The sequence below is a fragment of the Ochlerotatus camptorhynchus genome, unplaced genomic scaffold (genome assembly GCF_037179485.1).
Source record: "Ochlerotatus camptorhynchus isolate MF236.1 unplaced genomic scaffold, CSIRO-AGI_Acam_v1.1 ptg000361l, whole genome shotgun sequence".
NCBI lineage: Eukaryota > Metazoa > Arthropoda > Insecta > Diptera > Culicidae > Ochlerotatus > Ochlerotatus camptorhynchus.
Genome location: NW_027040849.1, coordinates 10,894,853 through 10,922,799, shown reverse-complemented (window position 1 = coordinate 10,922,799; position 27,947 = coordinate 10,894,853). Strand labels below are relative to the sequence as shown.

Below are 27,947 nucleotides of genomic sequence, written 5' to 3'. Positions count from 1 at the left end.
GCATTGCCTGACTAAAGGGTGATACGGTCAAAATTTGGTCAAGGGAAAACGCGTGTAAATCGGTGAAATCGTTTATTTAAAAAATCAAATTAAATTTCTTTTTCAAGTTCAATTAGTATAAAATTCAGGAAAAATATTCAGTTAGGCTTCCGCTTTTCTAAATCCGAATTGCCGGGCCTTACGCTTGACCCCTGCCATCAGATTTTGTACAGCCACCTTGTCCACCTTCTTCGCCGCAGAAATCCAGTTTGCCTTGAACTGCTGCTCGCCCTTAGCAGTTTTTTTGGTCTTCTTTAGGTTCCGCTTGATAATAGCCCAGTATTTCTCAATTGGGCGGAGCTCTGGCGTGTTGGGAGGGTTCTTGTCCTTGGGAACCACCTGCACGTTGTTGGCGGTGTACCACTCCATGGCCTTTTTGCCGTAATGGCAAGATGCCAAATCCGGCCAAAACAGTACGGAACAACCGTGTTTCTTCAGGAAAGGCAGCAGACGTTTATTCAAACACTCTTTCACGTAAATTTCTTGGTTGACAGTCCCGGAAGCTATGAAAATGCTGCTTTTCAAGCCACAGGTACAGATGGCTTGCCAAACCAGATATTTCTTTGCGAACTTTGACAGTTTCATGTGCTTGAAAACATCTGCTACCTTTCCCCTTCCTTTTGCCGTATAAAACTCCTGTCCCGGAAGCTGCTTGTAGTCGGCTTTGACGTAGGTTTCGTCGTCCATTACCACGCAGTCAAACTTCGTCAGCATCGTCGTGTACAGCCTCCGGGATCGCGCTTTGGCCGTCGTATTTTGTTTATCATCGCGATTTGGAGTCACTACCTTCTTGTAAGTCGATAGTCCGGCTCGTTTTTTGGCTCGATGCACGGTTGTAGACGATACACCCAGCTTATTTGCGGCATCTCGGAGAGAGAGGTTAGGGTTTCGCTTGAAACTACCGGCAACTCTCTTTGTCGTCTCAGCGGCTTCCGGTTTTCGATTTCCCCCCGATCCAGACTTCCTGGCTGTCGACAAACGTTCCCCAAACACTTTAATTACATTTGTAACGGTTGATTTGGCAACTTTTAGCGATTTTGCCAACTTTGCGTGCGAGTAGCTCGGATTTTCGCGATGCGCGAGCAAAATTTTGATACGCTGCTCTTCTTGCTTGGACGGCATTTTGACAACTGAAGAGTGAATTCCAAAATCAAAATAGGAGCAACATTCTACACACACACACCTTCAAAATGAGGGGTGTTCAGGTTTTTTAAATGCAAAATTGAAAGAAATACGTCAAGTTGATATTGACCAAATTTTGACCGTATCACCCTTTATCCCCCACTCCTTTTTGCGTTACGTAATATTTGAATGGACCCTTATACCCTTGATTAGGTTGTTGAGTTCTTTATTCAATTTACAGCATTTCATACGTTCATCCATCATATTAACATCCATAACCGGCACACTGTGCCGACATCTTAGTGGTCTATAAAAACAAAGAACCTCACAATTAAAGCATCCTTTTTCATTATACTTATCGCATTTAAAAAATCGCCTAAATGTACAATACTGTAACTACAACATAATCACTATCGCTTAAGCCATCTTATACATGTAGGTAATTACTGACATTGATTAAAAGTGTAGTTTGGAACTGCAGGCCGCTTGTTGAATAACTATACTCTAAACGGAGCTAAATAAATCGAAATGCCTATGACCAGAGTGACTTGCTCCAGAGTTTTACTTCCATTAAGTAGCAACCGTTAAGTACATATATCACACTTCATCGGGCCTCTTGAGTACAGACTGTTTCTAAGTATAAAATAGATTATTTTTCGTCGTTGAACCCATGGAGTGCACTTATCCGAAGTTGTTGAAAATTTTAGCATCCATGAGTAGCCCTGAAACGATAAGAGGTTGTTGGTTAAAGTGGTGCAATCTCATTCATCGGAGTTCACCTACCTCCTATACTGGCAGTCATGAAGCAAACGATCGATCCGGTGATAAAGGCCCGGAAGGCGACGGCTGTGATGACCGACCGCTTTTCGGGTACCATAGCGCTGAGCGTTCCAATCATGATGCCCAACGAGCTGGGATTGGCGAATCCGCAGATGGCATACGTTGCAATGGCTGACGATCGTGCCGAGAGGGCTTTCGCCTCGATGAACTCACCCAGCCGTTGGTAGGCTACGAATTCATTAACGATAGTCTTGGTACCAATCAGCTTACCAACGTAGTAGCTTTCGTCCCATGGGACGCCCATTGCGAACGCCAGCGGTCGGAAGATGGTACCGAAGATGTTCTCCAGCGAAATGTCCTCGAAGCCAACGAGCTCACCCAGCCATCCGAGAACGCCGTTGAGGAAGGCGATAAACGAAACAAACGCGATCAAATTGGCAATAATTCCCAGAACTAGGGCCGTGGCAGTGTTGGCTCCGTTCGAGGCGGCATCCAGGACTGAGGAGTCCGGTCTAGAAGGGAGTTTGAGAAATTAAAATTGCTTTAGAATCGCTGACAGTCACCAATACTTACGACTTCTCCATCTGAATATTATCCGATCGGGTTTTGCTTTCCTCCGTTTCCGGATAGATCAACTTGGCGAAGCAGAGCGCAGCAGGTGCAGCCATTACACTGGCCGTGATCAGATGAGCCGGCTGAGCTCCGAACGAGATGTAAGCTGCCAGCACCGTGCCCGAAACGGTCGCAAACCCGGACGACATGACCGAGTGCACTTCCGAATGGGTCAAATCCTTGATATACGGCCGGATCAACAGCGGCGATTCGCTCATACCGAGGAAGATGTTCGCAGCAGCGATGACACTCTCGCAAACAGTCGTTCCCAAAATCGACTGCAGAATCCATCCTAGCTTCAGGACAACCCACTGCATCGTTCCCATGTAGTACAGGATCGAGATGCAGAAGCTAAAGAAGTATATCACAGATAGGACCGCGAAGGCAAACACAGCCTCGTTGCGAACGATGAATTCACCATAGACGAAGGCGGCACCGTCAGCCGAGTAGTTCAGGAACGTGGCAACCTTATCACCGATGCAGCTGAATATGCTTCGGCCAACTTCCCACCGAATGCAGAACAGTCCCAGGAGAAACTGAAACATCACACCGAGCAACACCGGGCGGTAGTTGATCTTCGTTGGATGCTTGGAGAAGACGAATGCCAAACAGAATAGCGCGACCATGCCAATGAGAGACATTAGTCGTTCCGGTTCGTCCTTCGTTTCGAAGTAGCAGAACAAAGCGAAGGCGATCAGTATCACTCCGATTGCGGCCAGCTTGGCGTATCTGTTGGATTTATGAAAAGTAGTAGGTGACATGTTTTTTGAAGTAACATCCGTGATTGAAGCATACTTACAGACTTCCGAAGACGTCCCGTAGGAAGCTTTCAACGGGTTCAACAATGAACTGTTTGAAAGGCTTCCGGAGAAGCGGTTTCAAAATCTGGTAGTACACTAGGCCAAAGTAGACGAAGCCCAATAGAAGAACCAGCATTCCATACCCGTTGCACCACTGCATGCCACATTTGGTGGTGCAAGTCTCATCTGAAAGGGAATATGCATAGGTGAGTAAATACATTCGTATCTTACTATAAAAGTATTACTTTCAAAGTGTTTCAAAGCTTAAGTGTGATAATTTATTAGCTAGAGAATGATCTTAGAAGAGGGTAGGTAGACAGTTCCGTTAGAGTACGGCAGTATGAAAATTGAATAGAAGTTGAAAATGAGCGAAGGGCCATTCATGCGACAGTGCTCATACTGCCGTACTCTGACGGAATTATTGCCGGTATCCCTTATTGCCGGGATATCCGCGAATAAGGATCCCCACAGCTTATGGGATTTTCACTAATAGGGGTTGTGGTGGATTATCTAATTTTTTTTAAAAATATAGAGCTATACTATATTGGACAAAGTTGTTGTACTGGGATAGACCAACAAGCCTGTGTCATTGGATTCAGGTTTAATTGAGAACTACGCCGCAAGAAGCGCTTCACTTTTAGGTTACTTATGACGGGCGCAATAATATATGGATCTTAGATCCAACATAGAATATATCGTGATCCTCGCCATATAGAAAGTAAACTGTCTTCAGCAAAGTTGTTCTAGTGACCAAGCCCTTTCGGATGGTCGCCATATTAGTTCAGAACTCTCTCACTACGCAGCGCTAGTGTGCACATGAGCTTTGTATATAAGCTGTATCTCAAAATCCTGGCCATATAGAAGGTTACTGTCTTCAGCAAAGTTATTCAGGTGATCATGTCCTTTTGTATGGTGTTCATATTAGTTCAGAACTATCTCACTACGCAGCGCTACTGTGCTTGTGAGCGTCCTATATAAACTGTATCTCGAGAAACTGGCCATATGGAAATTTGCTGTCTTGAGCAAAGTTGTTCAGCTAACCAAGTCCTTTCAGATGGTAGTCATATTATTTGAGAACTCTCTCAATACGCAGCGCTAGTGTGCACACGAACTTTTTTAATATGTTAAAGGGTGATACGGTCAAAATTTGGTCAAGGGAAAACGCGTGTAAATCGGTGAAATCGTTTATTTAAAAAATCAAATTAAATTTCTTTTTCAAGTTCAATTAGTATAAAATTCAGGAAAAATATTCAGTTAGGCTTCCGCTTTTCCAAATCCGAATTGCCGGGCCTTACGCTTGACCCCTGCCATCAGATTTTGTACAGCCACCTTGTCCACCTTCTTCGCCGCAGAAAGCCAGTTTGCCTTGAACTGCTGCTCGCCCTTAGCAGTTTTTTTTGGTCTTCTTTAGGTTCCGCTTGACAATAGCCCAGTATTTCTCAATTGGGCGGAGCTCTGGCGTGTTGGGAGGGTTCTTGTCCTTGGGAACCACCTGCACGTTGTTGGCGGTGTACCACTCCATGGCCTTTTTGCCGTAATGGCAAGATGCCAAATCCGGCCAAAACAGTACGGAACAACCGTGTTTCTTCAGGAAAGGCAGCAGACGTTTATTCAAACACTCTTTCACGTAAATTTCTTGGTTGACAGTCCCGGAAGCTATGAAAATGCTGCTTTTCAAGCCACAGGTACAGATGGCTTGCCAAACCAGATATTTCTTTGCGAACTTTGACAGTTTCATGTGCTTGAAAACATCTGCTACCTTTCCCCTTCCTTTTGCCGTATAAAACTCCTGTCCCGGAAGCTGCTTGTAGTCGGCTTTGACGTAGGTTTCGTCGTCCATTACCACGCAGTCAAACTTCGTCAGCATCGTCGTGTACAGCCTCCGGGATCGCGCTTTGGCCGTCGTATTTTGTTTATCATCGCGATTTGGAGTCACTACCTTCTTGTAAGTCGATAGTCCGGCTCGTTTTTTGGCTCGATGCACGGTTGTAGACGATACACCCAGCTTATTTGCGGCATCTCGGAGAGAGAGGTTAGGGTTTCGCTTGAAACTACCGGCAACTCTCTTTGTCGTCTCAGCGGCTTCCGGTTTTCGATTTCCCCCCGATCCAGACTTCCTGGCTGTCGACAAACGTTCCCCAAACACTTTAATTACATTTGTAACGGTTGATTTGGCAACTTTTAGCGATTTTGCCAACTTTGCGTGCGAGTAGCTCGGATTTTCGCGATGCGCGAGCAAAATTTTGATACGCTGCTCTTCTTGCTTGGACGGCATTTTGACAACTGAAGAGTGAATTCCAAAATCAAAATAGGAGCAACATTCTACACACACACACCTTCAAAATGAGGGGTGTTCAGGTTTTTTAAATGCAAAATTGAAAGAAATACGTCAAGTTGATATTGACCAAATTTTGACCGTATAACCCTTTATGACTACCATCCGAAAGGACTTGGTTACCTGAATAACTTTGCTCAAGGCAGCAACTTTCTATATGGCCAGTTTCTCGAGATACAGTTTATATTGGAAGTTCAAATGCACACTAGCGCTACGTAGTGAGAGAGTTCTGAACTAATAAGAACACCATACAAAAGGACATGATCACCTGAACAACTTTGCCGAAGACAGTAACCTTCTATATGGCCAGGATTTTGGGATACAGCTTTTATACGAAGCTCGTGTGCACACTAGCGCTGTATAGTGAGAGAGTTCTGAACTAATATGGCGACCATCCAAAAGGACTTGGTCACTTGAACAACTTTGCTGAAGACAGTAACTTTCTATATGACCAGGATCACGAAATATTCTATGTTGGACCTAAGATCCATATATTATTTCGCCCGTCATAAGTAACATACAAGTGAAGCGCCTCTGGCGGCGTAGTTCTCAATTAAACCTGAATCCAATGACACAGGCTTGTTGGTCTAACCCAGTACAACAACTTTGTCCAAGACAGTATAGCTCTATATATTGAAATAAATTAGATAATCCACCACAGCCCCCATAAGTGAAAATCCCATAAGCTGTGGGTATCCTTCTTTACGGTTCCTTATTCACGCCCCCGTTACCTCGGTAATAAGGATTCCTGACTGTACCTACCATCTTCTAAGATCATTCTCTAGCTAATAAATTCTCACACTAAAGCTTCATGTTAGATAGCATTTCCAACCAACACTGATAAAAGTTTGACACATGGTCTTTAAATATTTAAATATATCCGCTTGGTTGGTCGAAACTGATGAAAGAATGAGATTGCCACTATTCTTAGTTCAAATTAATGGACCCCTCGCTCGCCAAGGGGCCTTACAGTTTTCAAAAAAGTTGAATTTCTAGCAATTCATGACATATCAGGCTTAACATTTGATAACGGCACAAAAGCATTTGTAAACAAACTTTTTGAGGCCCTTTACACGCGAACCAAAGTGCGCCCACGCAAACCAATACCACTTTCGAAAAGGTGAGAGTTGCCCCTATCCGATGATGTTGTTGGTTTGCGTGAGCGTACTTCGATTCGCGTGTAAAGGGCCTTAAAAAGTTTGTTTACAAAAGCTTTTGTGCCGTTATCAAATGTTATGCCTGATATGTTAAATCTTTGAAATTTCCTTTTGAACCCTCCTGTAAACAACACGTTATTATGAAGAGGAAGAATAGGGCTTTTTTTCGGAATAGACATATTTTTGGCGGCCATCTTGGGTTAGGCCACCATATTGAATTTTATCAGAAAAACGTTATGTTCACTATGTTCGCAACCACTAATTTTGATTCTGAGGTCACCATCAGAAAGCTGAGAAAAAAAAATGCTATCAAATACACACAATGACATAAACCCTCCGTTACTCGCGCTGTTGTACTTTGTACAACACACATGAGTTTTCCATTGCCATTTCGTTGCTGAGTTACCAATCGATCTGAAACCAACGAGTATTCCTCAAAAAACTTGTTTTGATCTAAACAAGCTAAACTTTGATTACAGTAAACACCTAAAAAATGCGGATAATAGGGAAAATGTAAATGGAAACCGCGAAAACTGTGACCATTCTACGTGGGATTTGACTTAATTGATTACAACATGGAATATATCAAGATTCTGACAAGATAGAAAGTTACTGTCTCTGACGTTGTTCAGGAGATCATAGCCTTGTCACTGGCGGACAGTAGTTCAGAATTTTCTCACTACGTAGCGCTAGTATACATGTGAAATTCTCGCATGTGATATATCTTGAGATCCTGACCAGATAAAAAGTTACTGTTTTTCACAAAGTTTTTCAGGAGATCAAAGCCTATTGCTTGGTGCTCAATAGTTCAGAATTTGTTCACTACGCGATGCTAGTATAGACGTGAAATTCTCAAATAAAATATCTCGAGTTCCCAACCAGATAGAAAGGTACTGCCTTGGACATAGTTGTTCAGGTTGTCAAGGCTTTTTCACAGGTGGACAGTAGTTCAGAGTTTTCTCACTTTGCGGCGCTACTATAGATGTGAAACTCTTGCATATAAAATATCTCTAGATGTATTCGGCAAAGTTTTTCAGGAAGTCAAGATCTTTTTGTTGGGTGACAATAGTTTAGAATTTTCTCACTATGCGGTGCTAGTATATACGTACCTTTCTCCCATATTCAATAGCTCGAGATCTTGATCAGCTAGAAAGTTGCTGTCTTCGGCAAAGTTGTTTAGGGGGTCAAGACTTTTTGGCTGGTAAACAGTAGTTAGTACACTTCTCGCATATGCTATGTCTCGAGATCCTGATCAGATAGAAAGTTGTTCAGGAGGTCAAGGTTTTTTGGCTGGTGGACAGCAGTTCAGAATTTTCTCACTTCATGATGCTAGTATACATGTGAAATTCTCGCATATAAAATATCTCACGTTCTTGACCAGATAGAAAGATACTGTCTTGAACAAAGTTGTTCAAGAGTTTAAAGCCTAGAGTTTATGAGAAAAATTTAAACTATTGTTCACCAGCCAAAAGACTTTGACTTCCTGAATAACTTTGTTGTAGACAGTAACTTTCTATCTGATTAGGATCTCGAGATATAGCATATGCGAGAAGTGTACATCTATGCCACGTGGTGAGAAAATTCTTAACTACTGTTTACCAGCCAAAAATGCTTTGACCTCCTGAACAACTTTGTCGAAGACAGTAACTTTCTATCTGGTCAGGATCTCGTGATATTTTATATGAGAATTTCACGTTTATACTAGCGCCGTGTAGTGAGAAAATTCTGAACTACTGTCCACCAGCCAAAACTACTTGACACCCTGAACAAGTTTGCCAAAGACAGTTTATACTAGCGCCGTGTAGTGAGAAAATTCTGAACTACTGTCCACCAGCCAAAACTACTTGACACCCTGAACAAGTTTGCCAAAGACAGTAACTTCTATCTGCTCAGGATCTCGAGTTTTTGTATATGTGAAAATTGCATGTATATACTAGCGCCACGTAGTGAGAATTTTCTGAACTACTCTATCAACGAAAAGATCTGGACTTCCTGAAAAACTTTGCCGAAGACAGTAACTTTTTATATGGTAAGGACCTAGAAATATTTTATATATGCGAGACTTTTACATGTATACTAGTGCCGCGAAGTGAGAAAACGCTGAACTACTGTCCACCAACGAAAAGGCCGTGACCTTCTGAACAACTTTGTCGACGACAGTAATTTTCTATCTGGTCATGATCTCGAGATATATCACATGCGATAATTTCACGTGTATTCTAGCGCTACGTAGTGAGAAAATTCTGAACTACTCTAAATCAGCGAAAAAGATTATGATCTCTAGAACAACTTTGCCCGAGACAGTAATTTTCTATCTGGTCAGGATCTCGAGATTTTCCATGTTGTAACCAATTAAGTCAAATCCCACGTAGTACGGACACCGTTTACGCGGTTTCCATTCATATTTGCTCCGTTATCCGCATTTTTGTGGGTTAACTGTGATAAAATTTTAGCTTGTTAACACCATGGAACAACCATTTTTCTATGACGAAGTTAACAATTTTCCACGCATGACGTGCCATCATACATTAAGAAGATGCAGATACATTAGCTTTAGATAACAATATGATAAATATACCAGTCATGGCTACACGTTTCTATTATTGTGTGTTCCAATAATTGGAACACACCATAATAGGAACGTATAGCCATTACTGGTACATATACCCGGGAAGGGATTGCCACAGAAATAATTTGAGGTGTTTGAAAATTTTACAAAGTGTATGACTATTAAACTATAGAGACGTTTGTTTCACGTCCATTTTATTCACGTTTGGCACGATCAAATCTGAGCATGCATTTTCTGCACCACGTGCTTCTCCTGTACCTACGTTGCCTTCTCTAACCGAGCAATCCTTTCAACACGTCCGATAAGTGACGTTTGCGATTTAAGCACGTACCATCGAGAATTAATGATCTCAATACACCATTCACCTAAGAACTGAGAAGTGACGCGCTAGTGACTGGTAAACACATAGAAGAAGGCTAGATGTCCTCTATCGAACGTAAGATAGGGACAGATGATATGAAACTGAATATTAGGTTCAGTGGCAAAACTTCCCCTGTTTGTTACTTATCTGTTATTGTAGTACCAATTAAGGTCGTAAATTTGCGGCTTACTTTTCGTCCATCTTCCAACATTAGATCCGGAATGCAGAATTTACGTCAACGCAACGCAAACAGATCTAATGTGGGTGGCCCTTAAAGACTCAAGCAAAACCTCACTCGAATAAGCAAATGCTTAACAATGTGCACGAATAGGGGTTTTGATCTAATTTCCGTCCTACTAAGCACGACCAGTATTTTACCTTTATTTTTGAACGGGTTTGAACCTAAAAAAATGGAATATTTCTGTCAAAGATGACTTCTAAATTTATTCAACTTTCCATACGTACCGTTGGATATGATAAAGAGTCACGAATTATTGAGATATTGTTTAAAATCTTATACAGCTTCTTGATTCTAAATTCGTCTTACGAGTTTCAATTCCGTCCAAACGTTTTGAAACGCCATTAGATTTTCTTCGTCGTACGGATAAACGTAGAAAAAAGAGATTCGCTAGGAGTGCTTTTTTTGTTTTGAGAACAATGAGCGTAAATATTCATACAATGCGCTCTAATAGGATTTATGTTGTAGCTAATGAACTAACCTATTATTGATTTGTGCACGGTAAAATAATTGATATTATTGCTCTTTCCTGATCGATAGAACGGAAATGGGCGATTACGACGAAGTAGCGCTCTACCCTAGCAAATATTCATCCATAAAACGCTAAACAGCAAGTTCCCGCTATGTACCGAAGTAATCTGTTCCTGCAGTTTATTAAAATGATAAATTATCCTCCTAATTCGCATATCTAAGATGTTTCACTTAAACCTGATAGCTGCATGTACCGGAATCCAGTTCGGTTGTTACGATAAGAAAGCACTTGTCGCTGAAACAACATTGAAACAAAAAAAAAAACACCGTTCGCTAATTGATTTACTACTACCCCACCTGTCGTCACTTTGCTAAGTAGATATGCGAGCGAGCCCCCTCATAAAACCACGGAACGTACGTACGTACCTTTCTCCAAGTAGTGATTGGTGGCAAATCCAAAAAACACAATAACCACCACATGCGCTGCCACGGTCCACGCTATCCGGATGTGCGCCTGGTGCTGTTTCCGCCAATCGGCAAGCTGATCGAAAACGGTCCGTCCGGATTTGCCATTGTGCTGCACCGGTGTTGAGGTGTTAATGACGGTGTGGTGCGGTAACTGATGCAGGGTGAAACTGTCACCATTCTGAAAGGGGCGAGCGGGAAGGGGTGCAATTAGATGATATTCATGTAATTATGATGGAGTGCGCGTGCCTCCCTATTGTGGAGATAATATATTTACTAGCAGTAGAATTGGGCAGTAAAAGTGTCAAATTGATAGAGCGCACTTGGTCACACTAATGATGTGCCATATATTTATGGAATGTTTGTCCATAGGGTAGGGACTTATGGCTGCACGAGACCAGTAGAGTAAGGTGAGGTAAAAGTTCGTTTTGAGTTTTTTGAAGATTATGCATCACAAAATTCAGTGAAGGCTTTCACCAAATTCGATGATATTTATCTCGAAAGAAGCATAGAATGTGTCAAAAACACCGCTAACATTGCAGTTCGGTTACAGTTATTGTGATAAATCGCTATATTCACGAAGATTTCGTTGTGATGATGTTATTGGAGGTTAACCTGAATAGACTGGAATCGGAGGCTCAGTGAAGTAATACGCAAACACATTTGTTAAGTTGCTCGGTACAAGAAAGAATGATTTTTTATTCAGTTGATCGTTACAGCGGAAGTAGTTCTGTCAAATAAGAAAGAGTTGCCAGATTGGCAGATAGAAATGAAGCGTTGCTGTATGAACCGAGGGGTTCAACACTCCTTCTCAACGTTGAATGGCCGGATGCCAATCGCCTCTCTCAGCTGTCGTAGTTTGGTTGCTTGCAGCGGCTTCGTCAGCAGGTCAGCCTGCATATGCTCTGTCGGACAATACTGAAGACGCACAATACCTTCACGAACCATATCCTTGATGTAATTGTACTTCGTATCGATGTGTTTAGCTTTCTTCTCCGTACGGTCACCCAGAGTCAAAGCAATGCAGCTCTGATTATCTTCTTGAACTACAATCGGAAAATCCAGCTTCTCACCAATGTCCAACATCAGCTTCCTGATCCATTGCACCTGCTGTAGGCACTCTGCTAACGCGATATATTCGGCCTCGGTGCTCGAAAGGGCCACACACTTCTGTTTATGGCATCCCCATCCAATAATGCCACCGCCGAACTTGAAAAAATAACCCGAACTGGACTTCCGGTCGCTGACGTCACCGGCCCAATCGGCGTCTACGAAGCATTCCAGCGTCCGGTCATCGTGTCCCAGACATAGCTCCATATCGATCGTGCCCTTAAGGTAACGTAGCACCCGTTTAGCTTCGTTCCAGTCTGCTTCCGTTGGTGCCGTAACACGCCGACCGAGAATCGAGGTTGCGATCGATATATCCGGCCTTGAGATTACGGCTGCGTATAACAAAGCTCCTACGAGACTTTGATAATGCTCTGCAGTTTTGAGTCGGTTGGTATTCTCCTCCGTTTGTTTGAGGAAGCCGGGATCCATAGGAATTTTCGAAATTTTCGCATCCTGCATTCTGAACCGTTCTAGAACACGATTCAGGTAGGCCTTTTGGTTAATGCGATACTGTCCGTTCTCCAGTCGAATTTGGATACCGAGAAAGAAGGTCAAGTTGCCCATAACGGTAATCTTGAATTCACTGGCCAGGCTCTGAACCACCCCTTCGAACTCATCCTCCGTAGCGCAAATAACAATGACGTCATCGACGTAAATCAACAAAAATATGTACTTGCCTGATCGCTCCCGAACGTAAAGGCAAGGGTCAGCCTTCGATTGATGAAAGCCCATCAGCTTAAGTACCTCGTCGATCCGTTTATTCCAGACATGGGCGGCCTGTTTGAGCCCATACAAGCTGCGCTTCAACCGGCAAACCAGCTTTCGATCCTCGCTTTCATAGCCCGGCGGTTGCCGCATATACAGCTCCTCCTGAAGCTGCCCGTAGAGGTATGCGGTTTTGATGTCGATCTGCTTGGCCAACATCTTCCTCCGACTCGCGATGGTCAGCATCGTCCGGAACGTGATCTGCTGGACAACTGGTGCGAAGACTTGGTCGTAGTCGGTCCCGAATTTTTGGCAAAACCCTTGCGCTACAAGTCGCGCCTTATACCGCACAAGGTTGCCGTTTTGATCACTTTTGCACTTATACACCCATTTGCATCCGATCGGTTTACGGTGTGGGGGCAACTCCACTAGTTCCCATGTGCAATTCTCCTGGTGCGATCGCATTTCGTCGTCCATGGCCGATTTCCACTCGGCGCTCTGGGGACTAGAAACAGCTTCACGGTACGTTTTTGGCTCTGCTGCACTGTGCTGCACCAAGTTTGCTCCTTCTGCATATCTGACCGGCGGCACACCAGCGGTCACTCTCTGCGAACGTCGAACCGGAGGTGGTGCCACTTCTTCTTCTGCTACAGGATCCATTTGGTCATCATCATCACAAGCATCGCGACTCTCGTAACGCCTGAACCGAAAAACTTGCAGCCAAGCAGCATCGTCGTTCTCCCAGCCGAAGAACTCATCGTCCGAATCGCTTAACTCCGAATCGCCAGACTCCGAATCGCTAGACTCCAATGCATCCGGTGCCACTGTCGCTTTCGGAATTTCGCTCACTGTCCACTCCACTTCTTCACATTCAGCGGGCGGCGTCTTGTCTTCCGTTTTCTTCCGATGTTTGTCTTCAACCTTCGATCGATTTTCGATCTCCAAGAACCGAACGTCACGGCTTATCTGGATTTGGCCGGTTGCAAGGTTGAGCATCCTGTAGGCTTTATGTTCTCCTGAATAGCCAACAAACGTCATTTTGATGGCCTTTTCGTCCAGTTTCTTGCGCTTTACTGCTGGAACCATGACGTAAGCAGTGCACCCGAACAGCCGAAGGTGATTCAAATCGGGTTTCCTCCCGAACCAGATCTCGAATGGGGTACATTCAACTGCTGCTGACGGTAAACGATTTTGCAGGTAACATGCAGTGTTGATCGCTTCCGCCCAAAATCGTTTTGGCATGCCTGCATCCAGTAACATGCATCGCCCCATCTCGCTCAGGGATCGATTTTTCCGCTCTGAAACTCCATTCTGCTGCGGAGAATATGCTGCCGTATACTCCGCCTTGATACCTTCTTCGGCATAGAACCGACGAAGTGTTTTACTGGAGTACTCTCCACCTTGGTCAGAGCGGATAATCCGCGGCTTGCGGCCGAACTGGTTCTCCGCCATTCTGACGTACTCCCGGATGCGCTGCTCGACTTCAGACTTTTCTTTGAGAAAATAGATGAACGCGTACCGACTGTGGTCGTCAATCATGGACATGTAATACCGACAGCCCCCTGGAGTCGTCTCCTCCATGGGCCCGCAAACGTCAGTGTGTACAATGTCCAGAACAGCCGTAGAAGTCTTCTCAGCCGTTGCCGGAAATGAAGGACGAGCCATTTTGCCCTGAATGCAACACTCGCAGGTCCAGCGAATGCCACAATCCACCACTTTCATGCCTGTGGCCAAATCTTTCCGCTTTATCTCGTTTAGCACTTCCGGATCTCTGTGTCCCAGGCGACGGTGCCAAGTGTGTTGGCAGTTCTTCGAATGCTCTCGCGTCTTCACCTGCAACGAACGGTCACTCGCGAATCGCAGAAAGTACATGTCACTTTTCCTGTCGCCTACTGCGACCACCGTTTTCCCGTAAACCAGTTTGCAGCCGGACCCGTCGAATTCAGCCCGCACACCTTTCGACGCCAGCTTACTGACCGAAATCATGTTCCCGTCCAGAGAGGGGACGTAAAGCACACCCGTCAGCGTTAGCTTAATCGCTTCGCCGCTGTCATTAACGCACTCGATTAAACAATCTCCGACGCCCGCGACACGATTCTCGTTTCCGTCCGCGACAATAACACTCATTCGCGAACCTTGTTCCATCCGGAGGAAAGCATCTCTGTCATTACACATATGCGACGTCGCGCCCGAGTCGATTAGCCACGAACGAGACCGATTCGTGTCCGGGTTCTGTCGCACCATGAACGTGAACGACATCGAGTCGTTTTCGCGCACTTGTTTCACTTTTTGTTCTTGCTTCGGCTTGTTCTTCTTCTTCTCGCCACTTTCACCGCCGCTCTTCTGCGCCAGAAACTCCTTGCAGCTGCGCTTTTTGTGTCCTGGTTTTCCGCAAAAGAAGCAAGCAGCAGCACCGGCCGGCTTCGTACCGTTTCCCGCCTTCAACAAGCGCTCTTCCGAACAGTTTCCGCCCTACAGTTTCTCGTTCTCGTCGATGAGCTTCGCTTTGACCAGATCCATTTTCAGCTCCGCATCCGACCGGCTCTCCAACGCGGTGGTCAGAGCGTCGAACGCCTTCGGAAGACTCCGCAGGATCATTGCTACCTGCATGTATTCCGAGAGCTTTTCACCTGAATTTTCCAAACGGGAGTAGAGCTCCTCCATCCCGTAAATAAATTCTTCCATGTTCTGGCCTTCCCGAAAATTCGCGCTGCAGATCTCCTTTAGCAACGAGACTTTTCCCGTGAGTGTCGCTTTGTGGTGGTGCGTTTTCAGCGCCTCCCACGTACTTTTCGCCGTCGTTTTCGCCATGATGAGACTGTGCTGGCCGTCTTCCACCAGCAACGCGATGGTTGCTCTCGCCTTCTCGTCACCTTCGGTCCAATCGGAGGTGACCGTAGTAGGGGGAGTACCTGGATAAACGTACTTCCACGTTCCTTCCCTCATCATGAGCATTTGGACTTTGAATGCCCACGACCGGTAGTTCCGATTATTCAATCGGACGACGCCTACTTTCGAAAAGTCCATTTTTTTTTTTTTTTTTTTTTTTTTTTCGCCTCCACAAAGGGCTCCCGAAATTCACCACTTCGTCGCAGAAAAAAAACTTTACGAACCGCGTCGCGCACTTCACAACTTTCTAGCTTTCACTGGCCCCAACGCTGGGCCCATAACCTATTGGAGGTTAACCTGAATAGACTGGAATCGGAGGCTCAGTGAAGTAATACGCAAACACATTTGTTAAGTTGCTCGGTACAAGAAAGAATGATTTTTTATTCAGTTGATCGTTACAGCGGAAGTAGTTCTGTCAAATAAGAAAGAGTTGCCAGATTGGCAGATAGAAATGAAGCGTTGCTGTATGAACCGAGGGGTTCAACAGATGTGACATCACTCTGGAGCATTACGTGACTTCCAGTGTTAAAGTTTCTCAAAAACTGTCATGAGCAAACTTTTGCCCCATTGCTGAAACGAACATTTTGAACACTATTCGGAAAAAAGTAGAATGATCTGACTCTACAAGAGAAAGTTGTGAACCTTGAATAAGGGATCCTGTGCATGCAACTAGTTTGGTTCGAAATGTTCAAAGTTTTGAGACAGTTGAATTTCTCAACTAAGGTCGAATTTTTGCCCCACTTTCTTACTCTTCAGTGAAGTGCAGTGCAGTGAATTAACCAAATTTAATAACTTAACTAATTCCCTAGTGCATACCTCGGGGTTTACGACCGAGCTTCTTTTACGATGTGATAGCTTGCTGTCAGGCTAGGAGAGATAAAGTGAATGGGTGAAATTAGTTTCGATAAGATTAGCAATTTGTTTGGGATGCATGCTATGAAACGTGTAGTTCGGGCTGTAGTACTATGTACTATGAATGGGCTCATGGACGTTGGATAAACAAACATTGAACAATATTGAAGAATGGTGCTGGATGAAATATGTTAGTTGTCGAAAGCCTGTTAAGCACTGATTTTACATGCGGATATCATCTTACCGTGTCGTGATCGAATGCCTCATTTTTGATCCCACTCATTATGTTCGTGTTTATGTTTAACTAAATTATTGTTATTAAAGCTCAGTTTCAGTACTTCTCCTATTATCTATCAGCTGATATACATTTCACTGGTGATGGTTTCTGCAAGGAAAGAGGATGATATCGATTAATATGTAAATAATTTGGAAGGGTAAAATGTTGTTGGACAGGCTTGGTGAGGAAGTATTTACTTTGCAGTTTGTGAATGTCAAATAGACTTATTCTTGTTGGCTTTTTTTTTATATAACGTTTGTCTCTGTTCCGCAATCGAGTGCCAATTGGTTATTAATCACCGAAGGTAATCGAGTTCTAGGAAGGAGTCGCCGTGGAACCTAGCGACGCTTTAACCGATTGCACCCAGATATATTGGGGTGAGAAAGCAGTCACGTTTACGACTCAACCACACCGGCGTCGTCTATTCTTGTTGCAAAGCTTTTGTACAAAGCTTTTCAGCACTTGCTTACTCCATTAATTTTGAATTTGTAGAGCAGTTTCACGTCAACTAAGGGTAGTAGTTTTATTTTCCTTCTCCGAATTCCATGCCGGCGCCGGTGATGTAGTGGTAAAAGCGTGACTGCTTTCTCACCCCAATGGGTCTGGGTTCAATCCCAGTCGAGGTCGGTGGGATTTTTCTGAGGCATAAAAATCTCTGGTCACGTCTTCCTTCGGAAGGGAAGTAAAACCGTTGGTCCCGGCCCATGTGTGTTGATGAAAGGGTGCGGTATCCTACGCAGGTGTGGAAGCTGCCTTCCTGCACATTCGATTGCCGTCAATGGATAGCAATCGATGTCCGTCGGTGATTGGCACTAGATTGCGGAACAGAGACCGACGTTAAATAAAGGAAAGGAACTCCGAATTCCATGAAACTTTGCAAAATTGTTCACTTTCTCCAATGAACCAAGTTTGTGCTGGATTTTGACCATTTTGACTCATGCCTAATTGTTCAATATGGCGTATTTGTTATTTTCCAATAAATCCTAGCCCGAAAATGGCTTATCTAATCGCAATTTTGTCTGAGACATAGTTGTAAGGAGAGGGATTGTCTCTCAGAGAAAAAAAAAGATTTTTTTCAAAAATGATAAAAACTGCTAAAAATGGCATTTTTTAAGCTTTTTAAGCTTCTATTTATTTGAAAACTTATCAAAAATTCTAACTTTCTGAAATGGACTCAATGGACACTTAACAATTGATCAAAATCGTACATTAGTCCATATTTTGACAAGAAATTATATTTTTTCTCCAGTGTATATAATTTTTATTTGAAATGGCAATCCAGTTTCCAACAACTTTGTCTCAGACGTCATTTCGATTAGATGAGCCGTTGTCATGCTAACGGGTGGCCACTAAAATTTTGGAATTTTTTCGAGGCCTCTATGCTCAACACAAACGAGCTCAGAGAGAAATAAGAGTGTGTATGTGTTAGCTCTCTCTCTCCTCTTTCTGCTAGTATTTTCTGTTTTGTTTATGCTTGCTCAGTTTTGCTCAAATGTCGTCGAAACAAGAAGTATTTCGCGAGCGCGTTGTACAGTTCTACGAACTGCACAGAAATCTCGGCAAAAAGAATACGGTACAACATTTTAAAAGCGAAAATGTTGCGGCTTCGACTGTTTACCATATCCTAAGATCCCCAACAACTGCTCGCAAGCAAGGTAGTGGAAGACCAGCCAAAATTATGGACGCAAAAGGACTTCTAAGGCATTTCTAAGCCATGGTTCAAGCTCTCTGGTTTGGCAATCAATCAATATGTGTACCAGAACGAATGTTTGAAGAAAATTTTGATCCCGTTTCTACAAAAACATCATGCTGATGGACAATACGTGTTTTGGCCGGATAAAGCGTCATCGTATTACGCCAAAAAACACAATCGTTCCTGAATACCCATTCGATCCCATTTGTACCCAAAAACCACAACCTGACAAATCTGCCTCAGTGTCGCCCAATCGAAGATTTCTTCGGGGTTTTGAGCTCCTTGGTGTACAAAAATAACTGGAGAGCCACGAATTGCAAACAGTTGATTGGTAGAATCAAGAGATGCATTCGCAAAGTTGACATGAAGGCCATACAACGCTCCTGTTCCAACATCAAACGGAAGCTTCGCCGAACATCCGATTACGGACCGTTTTCAAATGTTCACTAATTTTTTTTCAACAATGGACAATGTATCTTTAATTTCAATAAATCAGATCTTCTTCAAGTATGTTTGTCTTTTTTTGACAGCTTGAGAAAGAAATTCCAAAATTTTAGTTGCCACCCGTTATGATTTATTGAAACATTTCGAATACGCCAGTCAAAATGACAGAATTCCAGCACAAACTTGGTTTATTGCCCTTAGCAAATTGAATTCTGAGAGGTAACCTCTTAAATTTGTCTATTTTTTTTTGCAATTTGCTATAGTGACTTCAAAACAAGGCATTGTTTTCAATTGCAGGCATAATTTTCTTTCGGGTTGGAAATTTTCTCGACCTCCCTGGGCAGAGGGTCCCAGTTTCTATACTGGGGGTCACATTAAAAAAATCAAAATACAGACATGTAAAAAAATCCCAAACACGGACGCAATGATAGAGCGCAAATTGAACAAACGACACATTGCGCATGCTCACATGGACGAGCTCAATGCTCGGTTGATCGCTCACCATTTCACCAATAAAAGGAAGGGAGGAGAACAGCAGCGATAATAAAACACGCTTGCCAAATAGTTTTTTTTCGTCATTCTTTGCTCGACTGTCGAGCTGTTCAGTCTGTATTTTCGCTCGAGTTCTCGATTCAATTTTGTTTCGTTCTGTGCTGTCGCGTTGCGGCGTCATCGTTCGCCTCCTGTACTCACGGAAGTCCAGTACCCAGCTCTCCAGCCCCGTCAACATGTTCCGAACCTAGCCTCACTTCCGCTCAACAACCAACAAGCCAATCCTGCGAGTATCCAAATGGTTCCCAACAGTCGGATAGTTCAGCATCGTCTCGCTGCTGTTGCGGCTCAGCCAATTCCAGGTTCATCCATCGCTCCTGGTTTATCATACGCTGTTGCTGTCTCAGGTGAATCTGTCGACGATTCTCCGTTCACCTCGGAGGAACTTGTGACGCTCGTGGCCGAGGTCATCATCATCATGCGCACATGCAAGACTCGATCTGAACAGCTAAACGCGGCCCCGTCCCTTGTCACTAAGTATGGACCGTGAAGCCATTAAGATCGTAAATTGGAATGCTTGCTCCTTGAAGAGCAAAAACATCGACGAAGGGCACACCGACAAAGCCGTCATCACCGAGACTCACTTGAAGCCCAAGCTGAACGCCTTCCTTCCCGACTTTCGGCTCGTAAGGCTTGACCGCACCAGCTCCGGAGGAGAGGGAGTGGCCATCGCTGCGAGACGGAACATCAGCTGCCGGTTACTACCAAGCTTCCAGCTGAAAACTATCGAAGCCATCGGAGCTGAGGTGAGCACATCGCTTGGTACAATCACCATCATCGCGGTCTACTACCCCAAGAAAACCAACATTTGGGACGGCTCGGCCGCAGACCTCCGAAGAGACATCATCAAGCTAACCCGACAGCGGCAAAATTTCGTCATTGCTGGCGACCTGAACGCCAAGCATCAAGCCTGGGCAATAGTCGGCGAAACCAGAACGGCTCAATATTATACAACGATCTGCAGGAAGCCCACTACAACATCCTGTGTCCGGACACTCCCACCAGGTTGAGTCGATCCGGAGCTCATGCCACCATCGACATCTTCATCAGCAACATTGGCGATAACATCTCTCAACCTATCGCCTATCAGGAACTGAGCTCGGACCACTATCCGGTGGTGGCCGAAGTAGGTTCCTCGGCCAATAGGTTTCAAGTTTACCGGCGAAATTACCATCGTGTCAACTGGCAGCAGTATCAGCGCTGTGTGGACACAGCAATCAACTACGAAGGCGATATCCCGTGCCAGAGAGCAACACGTACCAGCATCCAGACAGGTGAGTCATACTCTGAACCTTGACAACCCAACCAAAGATCTTATTAGGCTCCGTAACACCATTCGTAGGCAGTTCCAGCGTTCTGGGCTGCCCCACTTGAAGACCAATGTCAATACGCTAACCAAAATTATCCAGGCTAGGATGGTGGAACTCAGAAATAACGATTTTGCCAACAAGATTGTGCAAAACCATTTTGGAAGATGACCAAAATTTTGAAAAATAAGTCGAGACCGATCCCTCCGCTTTCTTCTGTTGACCAGAACTTGGACCCATCCCTACTCATAACCCCAGTTGAAAAGGCCAATGCTCTTGGCCAACATTTTGTGCTTCACATAATTTTGGCCAAACCATGGTGAGCCCTCATGGGCCTGCCGTAATGGAGGCAATGTCTAGAGTCGCTGACATCCCCGTAGTAGTGCATGATGATAGTAGAATATCGGCTGATGAGGTGATAGCAGCTATTAGAAGCACTAAAAACATGAAGGTCACGGGTATGGATGGTGTAGTCAACCTCGAGTTGAAAAACTTGAGTGTTGACTTCTTCAACAATCTTACCATTATCTTCAACAAATGTTTGAAGCTTGGCTACTTCCCTGCATGCTGGAAGTTAGCCAAAGTGATTCCAATACACAAGCCGGGCAAAGTTCCTACCAGTGCCAAAAGCTATCGCCCCATCAACCTCTTGTCCTCCATCTCGAAGCTATTCGAAAAGTTGATACTCAGCCGTCTGCTGGTGTTTTCAAATGAAAATAACATCTTTCTCAAAAAGCAATTCGGGTTTAGAAAAGGCCACTTTACCATCCACCAACTCGCACGGGTTACTAACATCATCAAGCGGAATAAGTCCGTTTCTAAGACATCTGCCATGGCATTGTTGAACGTCGAGAAGGCGTAGGACATTGTCTGGCATGATGGTCTAGTGTACACGCTGCATCGATACAATTTTCCGATCTACCACGTGAAGATCATCAAAAACTACATGTCGGGCAGATCATTTCAGGTCTACTTGAACAATGTCCCCTCTGATACGTTCAACGTTGATGCAGGGGTCCCTCAGGGTAGCCTGCTTGGGCCTATCCTATTCAAAATCTTCAGGTCAGACGTTCCTCCCCTGCCAGGTGGTGGTATCCTGTCAATGTTCGCAGATGACACCTCCATCATCTATAAGGGTTGAGTGATCCGTGCTCTGGCGAGTAAACTACAATCAGGCCTGGATGTTCTGTTTGACTAACAATTCTGTTTCCACACTCGAATTCACCTGCTAACGTCAAGGTCCATGTTGATAGCACTCCTATTGAATGATAGTCTACCGTGGTCTCACCCTCGATAGCAAATTGCTTTTCCGATCCCATGTGGACAAGACATCTACCAAGTGTAACATCTTGATCAGGTCGCTCTACCCTCTGATAAACAGGAAGTCCACCCTGTCCCTCAAAAACAAGCTTGCTGTCCACAAGCAGATCATTCTGCCGGCTATTGAGTATGGTATGCCAATCTGGGAGAGTTGTCCTAAGTGCCAACTTGTTGAAGATCCTCAGAATGATCCTTAACAGTCCACCGCGAACTCGTAATTCTGAGATTCACCACCAGGCCGGTCTTCAAACACTCGAGGAGCGAAAGACTTCCACTCTGGAAAGGTTCAGAGTGGTTATCAATTTTTTTTAATTCAAACCAAAACAATCTCATAAAGGGTATACTGTACATTAGCGCTAAACGCAATCATCACATTAGAATAACCAATTAACTAGAACAAAGATGAAGAGCCAAAAGGCTAATCAATTGAAATGTTAAACCAAATGTTGAAACATGAAAAACAGAAATAAACGTAAATTTTACTACTACCAACAATCAATACGAAACTAACGATTTCAAATTGGCTCACTACTTGACTAGCCTATTGGTCCCAAGCAAATCGACTAACGTACCCCATTCTAGTATAAATTCCAGTACTACACTATGTTTGTTTTGATTCGCTATGAAAATTTGACAGATAAAATGAGGGGTTAGTTAATTTTCCTATGTTTCGAGGGGTGAATCGATCAGCTTGGGACCGAAGATAGTACCAGAGCTGAGCCAAAAAGTTAAGCTTGTTTCTTCGGGACCTTCTGGTCTTAGAGTTACCTCTATGCTACTACTGCCTTTGCTCATTTTCGCTTCGGACGGCGTGGCACTTGGGCACGAATAAAGGTGGATTACGGCGTGATCACCTTCACAACCAGCGATGGGATGGATCAATAGAGCTGCCGTCGCTGTCGAAACATCTTTTTCTTACATCAAATAGGGACACAACTGTCAAAATGAGACAAAACTATGCAGCTTGACAGTTCTGTACCCGGTATTATTCAACATCGGAACAAAGGGAACACAAGCGCTATTCTTCCTCTACAGTATATTAGCTCTATTGAACTAAACCGAAACGCGGAAAAATTATACATGCACTATTCATTTGACGTATAAATTTCATGTGTACACACTTAGATTTTTTGTCGAGATGGGCACCACCAAGCAGCTCAGCAATCTATTTTGCTGGATCTCAGTGAAAAATTTGCCGAGATTCAGTTAACAAACGAGAATTTTGCCGAGATCTCGGTTAACAAACATAAATTTTGCTGAGATCTCAGTAATAACAAATGCCAAGCCTGCTCGGTGGTGCCAATCTCGGCAAAAAAAAACTAAGTGTGTACTTCTGATTGGATTCTGTTTATGAGTGGTCAAATGAAAATTGTGTGAAATTTCACATGGAAATTTTTCAATAAAAATGTTTAAATTGTTTTGAGTGAACCATAACCGAAACATTGAAATACTTGTTTTTTTTTATTTTTTTATTTTTTTTTTATTATAGTCACTTTAACACTCTTGGGTCATTCGTGACTTGTCCGGGGGTGAGATTTGAACTCGTGACTTTGGCGTGAGAGGTATGGATCTTAACCACTACGCCGGGGTCGCCCCCGACTTGAAATACTTGAAAATTTTAAGATAAAGTATAATAGTCAAAAATGCATGTCATACATCAATTTTGCATGGTTCTACGTCATACTGCGGTCATGTCTAGGACACAACCCCTAAATTTTTTTTCCGATGACTACTGCTTGGCATTATCCAGAAACAGCACGGGATCTTTTCGGTATAAATCGATGATCCACACTCAAAGAATAAATCACATAAACAATGAAAAATATTCATTAGAATTTCACAGAAATTTCATGTTACACCACAAAATCACATGAACCTTATGTTTCAAATGAAATTTAAGTGATTTATCATAAAGTACTCATGTGATCACATGAATGTTTTGTGAAATTCAGATAGATATCATTGGTTTTGTTAATGGATAAAATATTATGTGCATTCCCACTGGAAACTACGTGCAAACTTTTTTCCGTGCACTGCCGCATTCCCGGAGAACTTTGAGATTTATTTTTTTTTCCTTTGGTTTGTTTTTTCCGTCGATCTTGTTTTCCGTGCTGAGCACCAATGCTATTGACGTGCCAGGAAGGCAGCTCCCACACCTGGACCCTACCTATCGACCCATCAACTCATGAACCGGGGACCAACGGCTTTACTTCCCATCCGAAGGAAGGCGTGATCAGAGATGTTATGCCTCAGAACATCCCGGCGGCGCCGACTGGGATTGAACCCAGGCCTGCTGGGGTGAGAGGTAATCACGCTTACCACTACACCACCGGCGCCGTTAACTTTGAGATTTAGGCGTAATTGAATTTGTAAACCTACACGTCAATCGCCGATTTCTCGCGTATTAAAGCTCAATCTAGAAAATTAACAACACAAACCAAAATACCATTTGGTATAGTTTGTTTGCGACATTGAGCGTTTATTCGAGAGAAATTGGCGATTGACTTGTTTGTTTACAAAAGCAATTACGCCCAAATCTCAAAGTTTCCCGGATTTCTGATCCAAACTTCTTATATACTTGGGCGTATTGCTTCCGGGAGAAATATCCGTTTTTTTCGTACTTCGCAATCCACTCACAGATTATTGACAGGGCCTTTCCATATATATATTACAGCTAAGTCCTTTCACGATATTCCCAGAAAATAATACCCGTACAACGCGTGATAAACTGTGTTTGATGAACGTTGCAGGAGGTAACGTTATTGTGAAGAAATTTTCAGAAACTCAACACAGAAAAAAATTATGAATTTTAACTATCGCGTCAAATCTCTCCTAATTTTGAGCTAAACTTGGCATAAACAGCGAAAGCATTTACAAGCTTGCATGCAATATTTATTATCTATGCGATATTGCGCTTAAATTTACACAAAATTTCGAGTAAATTTATGCGAAATCTAGCGTTAATTTTATGTGCGCTATATGTCGCAGAAATTTACATGAATTTTTCGAACAGTGTATCCTATTGGTCCCAAGTAAATCTATAAGCGTACCCCATTCTAGTCAAAATTCTAGTACTAAACTATGTTTGTTTTGATCACTATGAAAGTTTTGACAGATAAAATAAGGGGTTCATAGATTTTCTTATGTTTCGAGGGGTGCCTCGATTAGCTTGGGACCGAAGAGAGTACCAGAGCTGAACCAAAAAGTTGAGCACTTTTCTTCGGGACCTTCTAGTCTTACAGTTACCTCTATGGTGTTTTGGTGCGAACCAATATGAAAATTGAATTCAATTAAGGATATTAAATGTCCCCTAATTTCAAAACTTTGAAATTAAGGTTTGTTTATTTTACACGCAAAAAAAAAAACGTTCCGGTATTCATGAATAATAAATCACGATAACCTGAACTGCTGGTTTATTTGAATTCATGACTTAAAGCCCGTAGACTTGATCGAGTAAATCACATTTTCATAAAATAAATCCCAAATCCATGAACACAGTTCATAGAGGTAACTCTAAGACTAGTAGGTTCCGAAGAAACGTGCTCAACTTTTTGGCTCAACTCTGGTAATATATTCGGTCCCAAGCACCCCTCGAAATATAGGAAAATCCAATAACCCCTCATTTTATCTGGCAAACTTTCATAGCGAATCAAAACAAACATTGTGTAGTACTAGAATTTTGGCTAGAATGGGGTACGTTAACCGATTGTTTGGGACCAATAGGCTAGTCAAGTAGTGATCCAATTTAAAATCGTTAGTTTCGTATTGATTGTTGGTTCACGCCTGTTCAGCGTGATCCATGAACCCAATAGTGTGATTATCTTTCATGAAATCGTGAGAAAAGCTACAGCTGTCATTTTCAGTTGTTAACGATTTTATCAGGCCAGTCACAAGGCCTATACCAACAGCGTTTGACAGTAGACAGCATGTCCCGGGCTCAAATAATATATTTTGCTGTTCTGGGCCCGGTGTCACGGTATAACATGTTGCCTACGCGCCTGCCACTGGGCAGAGTGCTCGGATCCATCATGTGTTGATTATTAGTGAATGCAGGTGAGCCGTATTATCAGAATGGTGGTCCAACACAATGCCAGTGGCTAGGACGTGTCAGCAAACTAGCCGTAAACCTCAAAGTAAAGGATCCCGAACTCATCTGTGTGCTTGCTCCCGCCGCTCCGATGGAAGTCGAAGGTGGTGTTGATTTGTTGAGCTGAAAGTTCGTCCATTCTATCTGCTGGGCAGATACCTGCTACCAGTTTGGGGTGTGCGTGAAACCTGCATCAAGTCTTCCGTTGTTTTCCTGCCAGTTCCTCACTCCATTTAAAATATTGAAAATTATTTGAATGTTGACTTTTTACAGTCCATGAACCATGTTCCGGTTTTCGAGAACAGGTTCATGTTATCAAGCACAACTCATGAACATAAATCACGTTTACTATTTTCATTTTCAGAACAGAGCTTACGATTCACCATAAAGCAGGCGTTACGTTTATTATGTGGAAGAATGCTCACGATTTCTATTCACGGTGTACTTTCGTAAACGAAAAATTTACTTGTTCTGAAATTCGTTACTGGAGGTTCACGAATCTCGGATAGGGTTTTTTTTTTTCCGTGTGCTGAGCTATTATCTGGGAAATTTTATATTGATTAGTCTTTCCGATTATGGGTGGAAACCCTTTAATTAAAAAAAAACACGTAAATAAAGCTGTTGGTCATATTACCCCATGGCGTATTACGTGGTATTACCCCACCTTACCCTTTCTAAGAAAATAGGAGGCAGCGAACCAAGAAGTCCACTTCATTTCCCTTTTTGCAATTTAAGGCTATTATGATTCTACTTGCGAGAAAAGGAAATGGATGTAATGTCGGCCTAAATGCTCCCTAATTTGGGCCCATACGTAAATTAAGCAATCGATTAATTTTTCAATAGCAATCAAACATATCCAGTAGTACCGTCCAAACGACGCGTTCATTTAGATAAAATTGATAAATAGCAGATTTTTAGCGATGGGCCCAATCTTAGATCCATAGGCCAACATTAGAGCCATTTCCTCTATGATAAAATTTTCCTGGTTCACGGGAGTTCACATGTGGCTCTAGTTCGAAATTCACATATACGTATTCGTTTTAGATTATGAAATTGTTGTAACGTCACGGTTGAAGACTGCCTTTATGATGAGCTGGACAATGTTATCAGGTGCTACCGATGTCCCATTGATGTTGTGATGTCTCTAGCACTGACGCTTACCAACGGAACTTTATTGGTACTGAATAAGGCCATAAATCATCTATTAATACAGCAAAACACTGCTTTGACAGCTCGCTAGTCATCCTGGCTCCCTTGAGCGTTAAAAACTATAGCAACTATTGACTTGCTTGCATAGAATCCACCAGCAATTCCCCACGTGATTCGCAAGTATTTGGTCCAATACCTGTTCTCACTTTCCGGTTCTGTTGGATTGGGTTTGTTGATTTGCAAATTCACCTTTCAGCTTGTTCAATTTGTCTGCAGTTTACATGGTGGCACTCACTGGTAGACTAGACACAGACGGTGTATTTTAAAACAAATAAAACGTTCACCACTGTTCACAATTCCTCAGAAATATTCAACGCACATAACACTGCAACCAATCAACACATTGATGATTCACTAGGCAAGGATCCCCGTCGTAAAAGCGAATAGCGGGAATACCCCCGCTGACTATAGTTCAACCTCTGTAGTGCAATACCGACATTCACAACTATGGATCGTTCCGCGACGACGCAATTGGAAGCCGAGTAACGACAAACAAAATCACCAAACACCTCGCTGTCGCAGTAATGACTGCCAATCTACTGTTGCTGCCGGC

At 43.3% G+C, this 27,947-nt stretch overlaps 1 protein-coding gene across 4 annotated transcripts; it reads right to left on the bottom strand.

Annotated features, from left to right (window-relative positions):
- Nucleotides 1–1,356: 1,356 nt before the first annotated feature.
- CNT2 (Concentrative nucleoside transporter 2) lies at nucleotides 1,357–27,947 on the bottom strand. 4 transcript variants are annotated; one of them, XM_065231827.1, is made up of 8 exons: nucleotides 27,531–27,947; nucleotides 16,750–16,890; nucleotides 16,470–16,520; nucleotides 10,911–11,130; nucleotides 3,353–3,539; nucleotides 2,515–3,282; nucleotides 1,945–2,453; nucleotides 1,357–1,883 (listed from the first exon to the last, which is right to left on the bottom strand). In XM_065231827.1, the coding sequence occupies exons 2-8, from the start codon at nucleotides 16,786–16,788 to the stop codon at nucleotides 1,843–1,845; spliced, it is 1,815 nt and encodes a 604-aa protein (XP_065087899.1). In that variant the 5' UTR covers nucleotides 16,789–16,890; nucleotides 27,531–27,947; the 3' UTR covers nucleotides 1,357–1,842. The 4 variants fall into 4 exon arrangements, with proteins under 4 accessions (XP_065087899.1, XP_065087900.1, XP_065087902.1 ...); XM_065231828.1 differs by having other exon boundaries at nucleotides 27,584–27,947; XM_065231830.1 differs by lacking the exon at nucleotides 27,531–27,947 and adding an exon at nucleotides 27,475–27,518.

Bases quoted from the DNA above. Each gene is read 5' to 3' on its own strand.
- CNT2 (XM_065231827.1), bottom strand. From the start codon at position 16,788: ATGAGTGGGATCAAAAATGAGGCATTCGATCACGACACG. The intron at 11,131-16,469 runs GTATGCACTAGG...CGCCCCTTTCAG, and splicing joins GCTCGGTCGTAAACCCCGAG to AATGGTGACAGTTTCACCCT. The intron at 1,884-1,944 runs GTAGGTGAACTC...TTATCGTTTCAG, and splicing joins CATGACTGCCAGTATAGGAG to GGCTACTCATGGATGCTAAA.